At 39.6% G+C, this 17,473-nt stretch overlaps 1 protein-coding gene across 2 annotated transcripts; it reads right to left on the bottom strand.

The window, feature by feature from the left end:
* Positions 1-4,606: 4,606 nt before the first annotated feature.
* BUB3 (BUB3 mitotic checkpoint protein) lies at positions 4,607-15,818 on the bottom strand. 2 transcript variants are annotated; one of them, XM_003255061.2, is made up of 8 exons: positions 15,575-15,818; positions 14,951-15,145; positions 14,336-14,405; positions 12,181-12,332; positions 9,432-9,590; positions 7,566-7,743; positions 7,151-7,367; positions 4,607-4,928 (listed from the first exon to the last, which is right to left on the bottom strand). In XM_003255061.2, exons 2-8 carry the CDS (start codon positions 15,143-15,145, stop codon positions 4,919-4,921), a joined length of 981 nt encoding a protein of 326 aa, XP_003255109.1. In that variant the 5' UTR covers positions 15,575-15,818; the 3' UTR covers positions 4,607-4,918. The 2 variants fall into 2 exon arrangements, with proteins under 2 accessions (XP_003255109.1, XP_003255108.1); XM_003255060.3 differs by having other exon boundaries at positions 4,607-6,159; positions 15,575-15,804.
* Positions 15,819-17,473: the final 1,655 nt, after the last annotated feature.

A 17,473-nucleotide genomic window follows, 5' to 3' on the forward strand; every position in this document is an offset into this window, starting at 1 on the left:
ATAAGGCTCAGAAATTTTATTTTTTAGATTAAGACAAGGTCTCACTCTGTCACCTAGGCTGGAGTGCAGTGGTGCAACTTCAGCTCCCTGCAACCTCAACCTCCCGGGCTCAGGTTATCCTCCCACCTCAGCCTCCAGAGTAGCTATGAACTACAGGCATGCACCACCACATCCAGTTAATTTTTGTATCTTTTGTAGAGATGGGTTTCGCCATGTTGCCCAGGCTCACAAATTAACTTAGCTAGTGGCCCCCTGAATAAGCAGTAAAGTCAGGATTCGAAGCCAGGTTCAAAGGCTGGACTCTAAGATTCACGCTGTCAAATCACACTGCCTGACCCGTTAAACCAGCAGATTCAATTCTGGATGAGTGACAGGCCTTCTGAGTGAGTGGGGTCAAAGATTTGACAAGATGCTAGGCTCCCTTCTTTTTAAAGTATAACCAGAAGGCTCTCGAACAGGGAATTTCTGCCCACACTGCTTTTCCTAGTGCCCAGATTGTCACAGTGCCTGCATTAGCCACTTTGGTGATCTCAGACTTCAAGCAGTCACCAAACTTAACTAAGTCCCTTATTACCAGGGCAGTGGCTGTAAGGACCAAAAGTTGGCCAAAGTCTTGAAAACAAAATGTGGCCACGTTGTGGTATCACAGCATCTGTCACAGTGTTTTGAGCCCCAGATCCTAGCAGTGGCTGGCACATCACAGGCACTAAATAGTTGCTCAAATAATCAAATACTAACTAGGTGGCCCTTAAAAATAAGGTAAAAAATAAATCATGGGCAAAATTTCCTATTAAGTACATGAAGCAAGATATTTATGTAATATGATCCAAATTTTGTAAAAATTATGTATACTAACTGGCCCCCACTTGCTCAGGCGCATCTTAGCCATAGGTACACAAGCAGACACCTGCAGTCTCTCGCTCTGGAACAGCCGATATAGGGAAAGCCCGTGCAAGGCTCACTCACAACTATCACCAGCCACATGGAGCACCTACCCACATGATACCTGGGGGTGCACATTTGAAGTTGCCATTTTCCCTCCATGTCACAGAATTCCTCATGGCCAGAATCCTGTTAGTCATAGCCACAGGCTCTTTTGTATCCAGGCGTCAGATGCTCTAGGGCAGGGGTGTCCAATCTTTTGGCTGTCCTGGTCCACACTGGAAGAATTGTCTTGAGCTACACATAAAATACACTAACAATAGCTGATGAGCTTACAAAAAAAAAAAAAAGTCAACAGCTGGGTGCAGTGGCTCGTGCCTATAATCCCAGCACTTTGGGAGACCAAGGAGGGCGGATTACCTGAGGTCAGGAATTCAAGACCAACCTGGCCAACATGGTGAAACCCTGTTGCTACTAAAAAAAATACAAAAATTAGCCGGGCGTGATGGCGGGTGCCTGTAATCCCAGCTACTCGGGTAGCTGAGGCAGGAGAATTGCTTGAACCTGAGAGGCGAAGCTTGCAATGAGTGGAGATCGTGCCACTTGCACTCCAGCCTGGGCGACAGAACAAGACTGTGTCTCGAAAAAAAAAAAAATCGCAAAAAATCTCATGTTTTACAAAACTTTATGAATTTGTTTTGAGCCACCTTCAAAGCCATCCTGGGCAGCATGTGGCCCATGGACAACAAATTGGACAAGCTTGCTCTAGGGGATGACTTCTAAGTATAGCTACAGGCATCCCCCTCAAAGTGGACACCATGCAGGCTGTGTGGCTTGTACAAGTCACACCATCCCAAATAACATCTTTAAATTTGTCTACCCAGGCACTTCACATGATGTAGCTAACAAAAACTTTTACTGTTAGAGAAATATACAGAAAATCCTGAAGGATGGATATACACCAAAAATGTTAAAAGTAGCTACCTCCTATGAGATGAGTAAGTTCTGGAGCCCTGACATACAGTGTGGTGGCTATCTTAGTAATAATGAATTGTATACTTGAAATTTGCCGAGATTATATCATAAGTATTCTCACCACATAAAAAAATTACATAAATTTGTAAACGTAATTTGTCAACTTGTAAATCTGTTTAACTCAATTTAACAAGGTGATGGAGATGTTTAGTAACCTCGTTGTGGTAATCATCATTTCACAATGTATACATGTATCAAAACATCATCGTATACCTTAAATATATACAATTTTCATCAAATACCTCCATGAAGCTGGAAAGAAATTTTTAAGTTATATCATAGGATTGTGATAGTATGTTTCATTTTTTGCATGCTATCCGAATTTTTCTGCAGTAAACATATCACTTCTAAGACACTTACTAAATGCTTAATGAACAAAGCCAAAGGTCACCTGTCTAGTGCACTGGACAAGATGTCTATACTCCAAAATTGTATTTCAAATTATTTTAAAAGGAGCCTATATAATTCAACAATATCAAAGTGGTCCAATAGTCATGTGCCAGAGCATACAAAAAGATGTGGTCCTGCTCTTGCTTTAAGTAGGAAAGCAAGATGTACGCATACAATAATGTTTAAATGCCAGGCAATATGAGTAACTACTGCTAAAGGTATACAAGCAGGAGGTGTTTCATACGTGTTTTGAGAAAGGGCACACTTATTTGTGAGCTGCAACAAGAAGGCCTTCATGGAAAAGGGGGTCTTGAACAGGACTTTTCAGGATTCAAATTAAATCCTGAAAGAGCAATTCAGAAAGAGAATGACCCTGGGCAGACTGAGATTTGGGAATCAACACAAGCGTCGGAGTGATAGTGAAGAAAGTAACCTGGCTCTCAGCGTAAGAGAAGAACCCCAGTGTTTTCTGGGGCAGTGGTAAAAGGTAAAATGATTGTGGGAACAAAACCAGAAAAAGTAGAACCGGCTCAAATGAATTTGGGGAAAACTGAGTTAAACAAATTTACCAGGATTCGTTGTAGTGATCTAAGCTCTCAGTAGGCTAATGTGCATTGAGTCCCCACTGAGGGAAGGAAGCTAGCGTTATCAGGGTATAGAAAATACCTTTGGCAAAGCAGGAGTTTAACAGATAATGGAGGAAAAACAACGAAGGGTTTGAATGCTAAGGCTAAACTGGGCATTCTGGCTTTGGTCCTTCTAACAAGGCCTGGATCTCCCACAGAACAAAGGCTAACCTGCTAATATACCTTTAAGTTTTTACACAACAGAACTCAGAACCAGATATTGCTGTCACTTCCCATCTCATCTGCTTATTTATATTCCCATCCCATCCGCTTATTTATATTCCCAACGAAGGTTAGTCCCATCTTCTGAGAGCACCTTACAGTCTGCAGCCCCTTCCTGATGATCTGGAAGCTTGGGAAGCAGCACACCTCCTTATGAAATCACTGAAGAGTGACTATGAGCAACAGGAAGCAGTGGAGGATTCCAAGTATGACGTAAGAATACATTTTTTAAAAATCTTTTAGAAATTTTTTAGAATCTAATCGAGCAGTTTTTGCAAATTACAGGTGACAGGCATTTGTTGTAAAATCAATTAAAGGTGCCATAACCAGGATTTCTTAAAAAGCAAAGAAAAAAATGCACACATGCACCAGATATGTCGCATGCAAGAAGGGCAAGTCATGTTTCAGGATCTTTCTGTCATGTATAATATACTGATCTCTGTGTTCTGAACTGTAGTTCAAAATGTATTTCTTACTTGGGTCACAACTACAAGGTTCAAAAGTCATTGCTCTATTAGATGGAGGACTTAAGGCAGAAACTGGAGGCTGCCACATTCACCCAGAAGGCCCTGGGATGGTAGCAGTAGGAAGAAAAGATAAACAGAAGAGACACTTAAAGAATGTGGGTAAGGGAAACCAATGAGAAGACCAAGGTAACTACACCTGGGTAATTTGGGGAAAAGGTAGCTATAACCATAAACAAGTAAATTGTGGAGAGCTGGTTACGGGGTACGTAAAGATGGCAGGGAGACACATTTGATTTCCAGAGACAAGAGGACATCCAGATGGAACCACAAAATAAGCCCTCCTCACCACCTCAAAAACAAGTCCACAACATTAATTTGGTTACCTATAACAATACTATATTAATTCTTTCACTTATACAATGTTTTAAACTTATGGTCTGTCCTCAACCAAGTGGTTAGGGACTTTTAGAAGCACATAATCACACTAAAGAACTAATACCATCAGTCCCTGGCTATTACATTATTTACCATCCCAAGAGCTTCACTGTGATTTAGTATTTGATGGCTAAGTACAGAAGGGTCTGTTATTTGGCTCTGTGTGGACTATGACTACATCAACACGGGGATGTACAAGCTCCCTAAGCACTACTGCACCAGCACTAGTAGGAGAGCACTGAGCCAAAAGGTCCCCAGAGGCTGCCACATAGTCTCTGCCCATCCTGAGTGAAGCTGCACACTTGGCTCAAAGGCCCTGCTGATCCACCGAGAGGGCACAAGGGGGCATGAGGGAAATGGCTGAACTCCAACAAATCACTTTATGCAGGACTGAATCCCCAACACACATCAGAGGAGACAATTAAACAAGGGAGAGGGGACTTAAAGGTAAAATGTCATCCCCCAACATGCCTGTGATGATGAGTTTTGCCTTACACAAGCCTTTTTAAGTAAATTATATTAATTACCAACATTCAAAAACATCCAACATTCAAGGGTTCTGAATCTCCTTTATTAGACAGCACAGAAATAACAGGTTTAGAGTATATTACAAAAAGAGCTCAAACTGTTCAGATACAGCAACTGGGCTTACTAGGGGACAGAGGGGGAATACTTCAGACTACTGTACAGGGACACAAAGACTCCTCATCCTAAACAAAGTATTAAGGTACACAGACAAGTTTCTTGTAAGACAGAAAACAGAGAAATCCACAATAACTCTAACACATCCCTTAAGGAATAAGCATGTATTTGTAGGAAGCAAACAAAGCTTTCCATAGAGAAACCACTTTCACAGGATGATTAGGTGGACCTGCAATGAAGAAAATACATTTCAAAAGATGGGTTCAGACTTACACCAAGTTTTCACTGAAATACTTAAAAAAAAAAAGACCCTTCTCTGTATCAAAAGAATTTAAGAAAAAATACATCACGGATAAAATAAATCTCAGGAAAGGTCCAAGTCCTATTCAGAGACATGTATTTGCAAATTAATATAAATTTTAAAGTTTGACAACAAAAATACTATTTGGAACTACCTAGAATAGGCCAAGCTAAGTTCGTGTTCTGCTTTTGTGCATTACATTGAAATGAATCTCATTCTCACTATAATTTTTTTCTTTTTAACCTTAATCACCAGCGGCTGGTCAACTGAAATGGACATGAGAACTATATAAATGTCAGAGAAATATGTAAACCTCATTAATGTTTCCAAAAATTCATTTAGAGATAGAAACAGGTCCAAATAGATGCCTGTCTAAATGCACTGCAATTACGTTACAATTATTTTTCCAAATACACAGATATGCTCTGTCTTTTCTCAGCTCATTACTGACTCAAACAATTTGCCCTTCTGGGATCAATTGTTTGCTAATAAATAATTGTTTACAGTCACAAAATGATATTAGGAGGTTTTCTTATTAGTTTTCCTTCTGCACCCTAATAAGATTGAAAACTAGCTGATTCCCAAGAGTCTAACCTTAACCTCGCTTTGTTTAACAGCCCAGGAAATGATGAACCATCTGCTTCAGAAAATAATGGACGGCCAAGAGGAAATATTGTTTAATTGTAGATTAACCTCCTCATGAAGCAGTCTGAAGCAGCTTTAGAATTAGCAACTATAACCAGCAAAAGAAACAAATGGTTCACGAGCCTTTTCCTCTACCATTTAAGGTCCAGAAAGAATGCAAAGGGATTTTTATTACATTTATTTACAAACATTTATTTCCAGAGTGGAAACAAAAAATCATCAAGGTCAAAACTGATTCTCAAAACTGCAGTCACTTGCCCTCCAATTTTGTTTGCCCAAATACCTTTAATGCAGCAAACCATCAAACCATCTCATGCACTTAAGAAGGTGTTTATTTAAAAAAAAAAAAATTCAAAAACCTCTTTTCCATTATTTTCAGGTTGTTATAATATTAAAATTAATATTTTCCCTGGTTTCTTTAATAGTAATAAATCCACCATTGGGGAGTACGAATTGTTTTATTATCATCAACATGGCACTTAAGTAAATGAAATCTTGTCAAGTACATGGTGACCTACAAGTTCAAAAGAAAAAAAGAACAGCATGAGATCAAAATGGCCAGCCAGGACAGGAGATACAAAAGTGACAGATTAAATGCAAACACAGCCCTTTATCCAACAGGCTTCACATGCTAAGACTTTTCTAAAGTCAAACCTGTAAAAGCATATCTGATATGGAATATTTAATATTCTGCCCCCTCTCAGGGGCTCAACCAATCAACAAGGGTACCATACCCATTTTAACTCAGCAAAGTAAAGGAATCCTGAAAACATTCAGTTATTCTACAAACATGTATCGAGAACTTCCTTTAAGGGCCTGGGGAGAGGGGACAGGGAACTGGGCAGATACTTGGGGTACGTATTTTATAGTTTAACACATGCTGAAGTATCAGATTTCCCTTAAGCCTAGTGGAGGTAATTAAGTAAAAAGCTTTGCCCTGTTGGTATCAAAAAATGTAAATGGCTCTTCTCAGTCAACAGTTACAACCAAGAACCAAAGACATCTACGAAAATTTCAAAACTAAGGAAATTTGCAATTCCAGGCAAGGCCATATTACTCTGGGTTTCCAGTAAGACCTGAAGGTCACTTACTTTGTGTTAATATTAAAGAAACAACCTCTGTGGAGAGGAAAGATTTCTGGCAGTTCAAATTCTTAAAACATCTTAAATAGAATTTACTAAAATAAATTATTCTTGAATTCCTCAACTTAATTTTGAAGCAATGAGCTGGTAATAACTCCAGAGATTCAAATAATAGAGCCTATTCAAGAAGAATGAGAGTTTGACATTCTTCTCTACAAAACAACTAGGCACAATTTTATCCATCAGACGTCTATCAACCTACGGATATTGAAAGCTTGGGAGAACATGATAACATCAACTCCAACCCTACAGTCAGCTGTAATATCGAGCAGGCATCAACAATGCTATTCATGAATTTAGAAAAATTAATAAATCCTGGGTTGAATGCAAGAAAAGGCTCAAATACAGGTGAAGCATACTCACTTGGGTTTTGTTTCTGCATCTGTCACTTGGCGAATGAAGATACCATCTTCAGGATGTTCTGTGTCATCCATTTCATACATATATGATGATGCTATTGCAAGCGTAGTCCCATCATTACTGAAGGCAAGTGATGCGATGCTCGTGGGGTACCGATGGAATTGGCACAGTCGCTTTTTGTTAAATGGGTCCCAAATATTTACAAAGCCATCAGAGCCACCTGGAAGTAATTTCAAAACAGTTAAAATGGTTCTTAACACCAGATACAGAAATAACCATTCTCTTAACAGTTAATTTTTAAGGTCACAGAAGTTACATTTCCCTAAAGCACTGTACAGATTTTTTTTCACTAAATACCATAAAAAGCAAGCACCAAATAATATAATAATTAAATATAGGTCAGCATGCCATACTTTACCTGTGGCAAATGTATTGTGGATATTGTGAAAAGAAATGGCATTGACTGGGTAAATCTGCTCGATATTATTTTCTTTTAGTCTGTGACATTTGAAGGCATACTTCTTCTTCTGTACCTCAGGGCTTGGGTCCAAATACTCAACTGCCACTCGGCCTTCAATAGAGCTTAATACATAACCCTGCCAAGAGAGAACCAGAGGAAAAAAATAGTAAATTCCAGCTTCCAAAAACAAGGTGCTAATTCCCAAATTCAACCCACACTAAAGAGTGACTATTTCAGAAATGAGAAGTACAGCAGGCCTTAATGAAGTGTTTAGGCTGTACTAACATAGTTATGACGACTTTAAAAAGAAAATAAGACTGTCATCACGTGCTTTCCTCATAGGTACCAGGGCCTTGCACATTACAATAAAAAATGTCTAGTAATTTCATCAAACCTAAACAAAATTTTAAGTGTTTCAGTGTCGCTTATTTGTTGTCCTGTTGTCCTGCCCAGCAGACTCAAATTTGTTCCCTCAGTTAAAATATATTCTTCTATGTTCTGTGCCTCTTCATCACGAACAACTGTTAAGAATTCTGTTTCCTTCATTGGGGGCATCAATAATCCAAATCAACTATAACACCAGTCTTCCATCTCAGTCATGCTACTTCTTGCATTTAATACAGCAAGTCAGGTTTGCACAAAGACTTTCAGGGACATTCAAAAGTGGTTTACAATTTCAAATGTTTTTTCATCTTTCATTGAAAGGACAATATCTTAAAAAATAAGAGATAACACACCAAATATGAAATCTATGATTTTTTAATCCTTCAAGGTATGAAAAAGATTTATTCCCGAAAACTGTTTATGAAGAAATAAATAAGTCAGTAAAATCCTACTTTTTAACTTCCATTACAAAGTAGAAATAATCCTATAGAAAATATTAGATATAATGGCATTAAAATAATGTTCACAATGTAAGCATATTTTAATCACATATTTAAATCTCTGAAGTTTCACATAACTGCAATTCTTTATCTTCAATGGAAACTTACAATTTCCTAAAAAAAGGAACTGTGATCACCATTTGAGGTACCGGCCTTTGCAGGTTAAAAAGCGAAGAGAATAACATACCTGCTTCAAGTTCTACAACCATCAAAGGACAGCCATAAGATACCAGAGCCACCTTTTGTTTTTAATGACTTTTCCTCTTGCAAAATTCCTATTGCACCTGACCACACCACCATCTCCTCTTAGAACTTTAAGGACTTGAGGGAAGAGGGAGCTCACTAATAAACAGGCTAATATCATTTAGTGATGATGGAAAGTGACCCACCCTGTACATCAAGAGTCAGCCATAAGAGGGGCCCTGCCTCTCTAACCTCAGTTGAGTTTAAGGAAAAAAAAAAAAAAAAAAAAACTATCAAAGTTCTATCATCAAACTGGGGAAAGAACTCTATAAGCATCAGGGTTACAAAAAGGCAAAAAGAAAACAGCAAATTCCATAAGCTTAAAATCCAGATATAAATTTTAATTCAGCATTTTGTAAACTGAAATATCTGCAAAGCCCTCTTTGATTACTGTATACCTATGAAGCATCCTGGACCAGGATCAACAAAAGATCAGAAGACTTCCTCTACTCAAACCACTTCCTGAGCAGATTACTTGGTCTCTCTGAACATCAAGGTCGTCTCTAAAATGGGGGTTAACCCACTTCCTTTAAACACATGGCTGTCAAAAATATCAAGGAAGAATACACCTAAGAGCAAATTCTAAATCACTACTGAAAAAAAAAAAGAAGGCTTTAGGGGCTAGTGGCCAAATCATTATAATATAAGATCATATTCTTTTCAAATTCCAGAAGGAAGAGGAGGTATAGTTCAGTACCTGCTTGTTTGGAAACGCTCGTATGCAGCGAGTCTGGTATTTCAGGCTGGACTCCCTGCGCTGCTGCACGTAACCCATGTTCCGTAAGTCCCACACCAACACTCTGCGGCCTGCTGTTCCCACAATCAGCCGATCTCCAGACACTGAGAGGGTATATACCTTTTAAAAAAGATCAAAACTTGCTAAAAATCACCTTCTTGCCCGAAAATGGCATTTTGCCCCAAAATAAAGTCCATCTAATCATAAGACCATAAAAAATTAGCTGAATGAATTCCCCAATCACAGGTAACAATTTTAGATACTACAATTATTCAAACCAATTTTAGATACTGCAATTATTCAAACCAATTTTAGATACTGCAATTATTCAAACCAAGTAATTCACACAAAATAGCAAACCCACGATGCTCTTCCTACTTCACAAAGCATCATATAATGTACATTCTAAGTAATTCTGTAAAGGAGCTTTTGAAGTCTTAATTCTCTCCACTACTAAAACAAATTAAACTATTTTTCTCAGCCTTCATGTTTCATTTAGAGACAACATAAAAGTGTAAAAAAAAATTCAAAAATGAGATAATAGAGCCATAAAATAATTCAAGGTAGAGTTTAATGGGTTTCTGGCTTTTCATAAAACAATCATTTTCAAAATTATTTTTCTATAACCACCTTTTAGAATATTTCATTTTGCAACTCTAAAAATCTTGATTTTTTTTTTCCCCAGTTGTTACATGGAATAAATAGGCCTTTCTAGGAAGGGTGAGGGAGCCACCACTAATGAGAGATGTTTAGTAGCCTTTGGTGGCATACAAACTCAAACTTAAAAGACAAGATAGTGGTCTGACATATGACAAAGCAATTCTTGTGCCCTGACGTAATACTACGCATTCAAGGTAGAAGTTCAACGTTAGGGAAAATTTTTAAAAGAAGTGTATCCCCTATTTTTCCCCTCATAATGTCTTTCTTCAATATTAAACTTTCCACAAAAATTCCTTTATAATAAACCATAGAATTTCCTACAAGCAAACGTTTAGTGGTTTATTTGCAAATATAATGTTACTTGGAAACAAAACAGAGGTAGCTAATTCATTAAAAAGGTGGCAAAAAAAAATTCCCCTGATCATGTTCAGTCACTTTTAAAAAATCTAGACTTGCAATTCACAACTGTGCTCTATTATTTTCAATTAATAAGAAACTCTAATCTGACTTAGCATTTTCAAACCTGAAGAACTGCCATAAAAAACGTAGAGGCCCCATGGCAAGGAAAGATGTCTCTTCAGCATTCAATACTTAAGCCATATGTTAATAATCACTAGTATGTTAACCACATACCATCAGCTGAAGAAGAACCAAGTTAGCTTTAACAACGCCATGTCCCACCCCTCTCTAGAATCTGGCCTTAAAATTCAACAATTAATGTGACCAAGGGAAAAATAAGGAATTAAAATTAAGATTCAAAACAATAGGTTTAATATAAGCAGATTTAAATGTGAGAAATGTTAAGATTTATCATAGCTTACTCAGAAAACAAAATGTTTGCAGTAAAATGAAAATTAATCTAAGATGTATAAAGTACCAAACTTTAAAAACAGAGAATCCAGAAAAAGATCGATTTATAATGGTACAATCATACTGGGAATTTTATCTTAAATCTTTACTATATAGGTGACACACAAGCTTCTAATAGTGCTTTCTATCCCCACTGATCATAAATCAAGTGAAACCACTGTCATGCTACTGACAAGGTATATACATTTATCAAAGAAAGTATTAAAAAAAGTGACATAATGAACCTTGCTGAACCAATAAGCAGCTTGATTCAGTGTGGCTGTCCATTATATGATATTCTGTCAGCAATTTATCACAGTTCTTAACATGTTACATACAACCATAAATCAAAACTAGAAACAATGCAATTATTTTATTCTGAACAAAGGTCTTGCCAGGAGTAGATTCGGCTGTGATGTGACAAAAATAATGGCTCTTTGGATGCACTATTGTATATAATGAAGGCTAACAGGAATTGAATAGTATATTTACGCTGAGGAAACACACTCAAGTGAAGGATACCTTTAAACTGCTTAAACAATCAATCTTTAAAATTAACTACCACCTGATAAAGGCTGATGAGGATACAGAAGGAATGCTCAATTACACTTTTATCATACAGATCAAAAGGTTAGAATAATACACAAAGTTTTGGTTTTAAAAAGCTTTGTTCGCTAAGGAGCCTTGAAACTACATCTGTCAGTATTAAAAAATAAATATACAAACAATAGAAGCCAGAGAACATAAAACACCTTTCTCACTGAACTTGAAATGATAACCCATTTTGCCCTCTCAACAGTCAACTCAAAAGAAACCTCAGATAACAAATGAAAGTAAGTGATGCTCCATCCAATTTTCTGGTTTGGGATGCAGCGTCAATTTAAGACAATCGAACAGTCTGCTAAATGACTTCTCTGAAAAGGCAGTGAGTTGCTTCTCAATTCTGCGATTTAAAGCATTAACAATACATGGAAGCAAATATAACAACTGACAAATAAAAGTTGGCCCAAAATCCCAAAGTTAATTTTCTTTTGCATTAAAGCATTTCTATGTAGTTGGATTTATAAAACCGACTGTCAACTTTTTTTCCCCCTATGTTGACTTTTCACCTTTAAATTCAACAAGCATGGTCAACAATCATGCATCAGGACAAAAATCACCCCAAAACCATCAACTCCTGCAATGAATATAAAGAGCCTACCTTTTCAGGCTGAGAGAAGGTCCCGGCATTACAAGGAGTTCTGGGATCCCACAGTTTAACTGTCTGATCCCAACTTCCAGTGACCATCACATTCACTTCTGGACAGTATTCAACACATCTGATAGGGGCATCATGGGTCCCAACAAGATTTTCTATAGGGAAAAAAAAACGGGGGGGGGGGGGGAAATCCCCAACATCTAGCTTACTACCTTTACTAAAGATTCCTAAAATAAACAATTAAAAGAAACATTCATTCAACTGTAATGAATTTACCTCATCCAACCCCATGGAAATGTCTACAGACAGAAAAATCTCTCTATGACTACAAAGTTATCCATTCCTCTCTGTTCACCTTACAGTGCACACTTCACATGACTCACTAGTATGGCACATACCAAAGGCTGTCTTGAATTTTAGATTACATTAACATAGTGGCATGTCTGTTATCTTCCTCACTTGATTCTAGATTTCCTATCAGGAACTGCATTTAACTCTGTGATCTCTGCCCGTATCTAGTGCAAGGTCTGGTACAGGCTAGGTGCTCAAGAAATGTCTGTTGAATGAACAAATGAATGGAGAACTCTGGTCTTCTGGATCAACAACATTTATGTTGAACATTAGGCCAATGCTGCTAAGAAACTTATTTACATGGCTAAAGGGTTATGATAACTGGGAGTGAAGTCCTCTCATTACTCCACTTGGTTCCACTGTGGTTCAAATTTTCAATAGACATTTTCTTTCTTTTCAATTTGAAACTTCTCGCTATATCTCATTTATTCCTTCAACTAACATCTACTGTGTACCAAAATCTGTACCAACTGCTAAGGATATAGGAATGAACAATATATGGTCCTGACCTGCAAACAGTAAGATTAGTCCCAGCACTTTGGGAGGCCAAGGTGGGCGGATCACAAGATCAGGAGTTCAAGACCATCCTGGCCAACACAGTGAAACCCTGCCTCTACTAAAAAATACAAAAATTAGCCGAGCATGGTGGTGCACGCCTGCAGTCCCAGCTACTCGGGAGGCTAAGACAGAACTGCCTGAATGCGGGAGGCGGAGGCTGTGATGAGCCAAGATCACACCACTGCACTCCAGCCTGGTCAACAGAGTGAGACTCCATCTCAAAAAAAAAAAAAAAAAAAAAAAAACAAGAAAGAAAAAGAAAGGATTTCATGAAGTTTGGCAGTGTCACAGAATAAACAGCTAATTCTCTCTATGTAACACTGAAAATCAAGAAGTTTGCTTTTCAGTGTTTCTCCCTACCCCTACAAGTTTCTGAACAAATAGAACCTAGACCTACAAGCTTACTTACTACACAGGGTAAGCTACTGGCAAACAAAACCAAATACCTGCAGTATAAGTTACAGAAGAAAGTAGCTTTCATGCAAAAGCCTCTTCTAATTGGGTGCTTAGTTTTTTGACAAAATGTGGCCATTCTCCATCCATTCTCCCATTGCTCAACTCATCTTCTATCTAGTCATATCTCTGTACCCTCCTATCTCCTTAGGATATCTATGTCTGATGAATACACATGCAAACAAATGCTCAGCTAGACAGCTCTATGCATTTGGGTTCCAGTCCAATCTCTACACTGTCCCAATGTCACCAAAAAAATTTGAGTAAGTCATTTCATATCTGGAGCTCTAAGAAATTACTTAACTGAAAGGAAATGTATCATCTAGCTACTCATTCAAAAAATGCAACTGAAACATATTTTGCTAAATAACTATAACAAACACAATTAATATAGACACGATTGCCTATTTTTTGTCAGGTTTTAAATCTACCTTTAGCTTCTGAAAACTGAACTCTCAAAACATTAGCATTGTAGTGGAAAATCCTAATGAAACGCTGGCCAGTCTGGGATCCAGCCCATTTCTAAGGACAAAATAAAGGCCAAATACTTAGGTGTCAATTTATGTAAACACTGACAATGGTGACCATAACTGGCTGTACTGCAAAAATACATGCATAATATTCTGTAATCAGTAACTTAATGGTTATTATTTAAATTAAAAAATCCTAAATTCAAGCCACCTGTACTTCAGCAACTTCGTAACTAAGAAATTTAGGAACTACTCTTCCTACATAAACATTTATACTTTAGAACACTAGCCAAGAAAACAAACTGGTAAAGATATGGTCACATTACCTTGATCAGTGTTCAAATCATGCATTTTCAATTGATGATCTAGTCCTCCACTCCAGGCATGCGTTGGATCCTATAAAATAGTTTTGAACCATTTAAAAACTAGAACTTTTGAAAAGGTTTCAACATTCTTATTTCTACAAGCGAGTGTTCAGTTTATGCTCGGGATATGCACTGGGCTCAACTATTCATGGTAAACAAACCAAAAAACAGCATAAGAAAAGCAAGTGGTCACTAAACTCCTGTGTCTGGAAATTAAAGGAGGGATGCTTTATCCTAGCCAACACGCTAGCTGAGGGTAAACATACATTTCCCCTAAACGGTTCCTTTCAACACGGCAGCCAAAACGGTATTGTTGCAAATATAATGATCCTATTTTCAGAAAGTTTAGAGTTACTCCACAAGCCTGTAATAGAAAGGGGAGACGGAGTTTCCAATGTCTGCATGCCCCCAACCCAAAACGGTACCGGTTCAAGGCAGGTGCTCCTGAAAAGCTAAAAAACTGTCCAAATAACCCCACCGACAGACGCCTCTACCCAACACTGGAAAAGAAACGCTCCTAACGTGCAGAATCGTTAACACAGTAAGAGGGCAGGAGCGGGGCGGGAGGGCACCTACGTAGAAGGCGCAGTCCAGGACGGCGCCGGTGTGCTGGTACTTGAGCCGCATGGAGTTGGCCGGCACATCGTAGAGACGCACGGACGTGTCCCAGGAGGAGACAAGCAGGAACTGGGAGGTGTTGGGGCTGAACTTCACCGAGGAGATGCCATCCTCGGGTGGCTGGTTCAGCTTGAACTCGTTAGAACCGGTCATCTGCAGAACAGGCGCCCAGTCAGAGTCCCCAAGGGTCCCGCGGGCTGGGGCTGCGCACTGATAGCCTGGCAGTGGGGGACCCCCAGAGGGAGGGGCCGAGAGGACGACCGCGAGAAGTCTCTGCGCTTGCGCCTGCGCCGAGCACTCGCCCGCCAAGGTCGGGACTGGCCCCATCATCCGGCCCCCGCCGCGCTCAAACCGGCCCAGCCCGCACCGCCGTCCCCCTAAACCCAGCCCGGCCCGCAGCAATGCCCGGACCCCAGACTGTTCCCTTTCCCCTCTCCCGGGTCCCGTCGCCCCGGGCACTCCTAAAAATAAAGGGAAAACAATAAAAACGGGATCCCCTGCGAACCGAACGGCCCTGCCAGTTGCGGACCCGGGAAGTCCCTGGAGAGTCCGCTCCCGCACACCGTCGCCTCGCCTCCCTACCTTGGGCTCCCCTCAGAAGCAACGTTTCCACTACTCGCCGCTCCCTGCTGCCGCCTCCTTGCTTCCCTGCTTCCCTCACAGCGCTCGCAGGCTAGGCGAAGGAGGCGGAGAGGAAGCTCCAGTGTAGACCTGCCATTGGCTGATTTCAAACGCCAACGTCTCAGTCTAGGCGGCCGATTGGTCCGCTCAGCTGCCCAGCATCGGTCAACCCAGTCATCCTGTTCCGGCTCAAAGGGAAACCGCTGCTTTTCCGATCACGTGGGCTCATTTTACCACAGCGCTGAGGCATCGGCGTTCGAGCTGGACGCGTGGAAACCACACCTCCCAAGGAGCACCGCGCCAAGGCTCTGTTCACGCCCCCTCCCGCCCCGCGTATGGCATTCTGGGAAATGTAGTTTTCTAGGGGCTGACGCTCTGCCCACTCTCTTAATAGAAAGCGGGAAAGATCTTTACAGCTCTGTCCATGGCGCCCTCCCCTTGAAGTTAGTCTCTGAAACACAAGAATCCCATTTTGGTCAATATTTCTACAGTGCTAAAGTTTTCTTCCTATCCGTGGTCGTGCACACGCCCGTGAAACTAACCAAAAGTTGATGTAGAGAAGGAAATATTTGCTCTAATCAACTGCATTATTTTGCCTTGGTTTTTTTTTCCTCATTTCTTTGGCGTTTCCACCTATAAACCAGGGTCTCCCATTTCCCATTGTCTCAAGTTCTGCTGAAGAAACCCATTCATATTTATATTATGCTTTATCTCTCCACCCCATCTTTCCACAAACATTTATTGAGCCTCCACTGGTGCCAGGCCTGGTGAGAGGCTCTGGAAAGATGCATGTAATCAGACCAGCCTTTGCCCTGGAGGAACCCCCCTTCAGAAGGCTGAACAGCCTGGGAGACAGTACTCTGCAATGTGTTAAAGCTCCCACCACTTCTTTTAGAGCTGTTTTTTGAAGCGTCCTAAAACGACAACTACAAGCCTCTCCCCTTCCACTCTGTCCTGCCACTCCCCAAAGTTGCAGGCTCAGTGTGCTCCATTTGCTGCTTTCTAGAATCCTCTAGAAATGAGGATCAAGAAGGTTGCTTGAGTAATGAGAAATTATTTTATCTCCATGAAAGAAAAGCAATACTTAATCAGTAGAATGAAGTGACTGAGTTATTCTTGAATGTCAAAGGCTCACTGAAAAATTTCAATTTAATCCATGCTTTAACCGCTTTTTCACTGCCTTTTGTAAAAGAAAAATATATATTGTTTTATCTGATTTTGTATGACGTGAGAGAAAATTGTTGGGGCTAAAGTGATTAACTTTTAAGGGACATTAATGAGAAAGTGTTGATGATCTTTATGCATTCACACACCCTGAATTGGATGCACCTCTTTGTATGATTCCTGACACAAGAAATACACATACAACAGCAAACTTCTGCCTACTGCATTGATGATATTACTACTGAAAGACTCTTGCCCTCCTTCCTTGCCAGTCCTGGTACTTGGCTCTCTATCTCTTCTCTTTCCACAAGTTAATGGCTGAATTCAAAATTTTAAAATGCAGTTCCTTACTTCCATTCTAACTTTAGCTAAATAATTTTACCTCCTGACTTATCTGGTTCCTTCTCCCAGTTGTTTATTTAATAATATTACTGTTCCAAGATTCTGAGCATGAATTACCCACTAATAAAATCTAAGTGTATTTCATTATCCAGTGTGTGTATGATTCAGGTCCCTCTGGGCATGCAGTTGCAGCCCGACTCGATTTGAGTTTTAAGAAACGTCAATCTTTTAAATCCAGTTTACAGGCTGAAAGGAGGCTGATGATTTTGCTGATTATTCAAATGAATTGATAGTCTTGAGACAGGAAATCTGGCAACAATGGAGTCCTGAACATTTAAATCCAAATGCGAAGTT

Source organism: Nomascus leucogenys, chromosome 3, assembly GCF_006542625.1.
Source record: "Nomascus leucogenys isolate Asia chromosome 3, Asia_NLE_v1, whole genome shotgun sequence".
NCBI lineage: Eukaryota > Metazoa > Chordata > Mammalia > Primates > Hylobatidae > Nomascus > Nomascus leucogenys.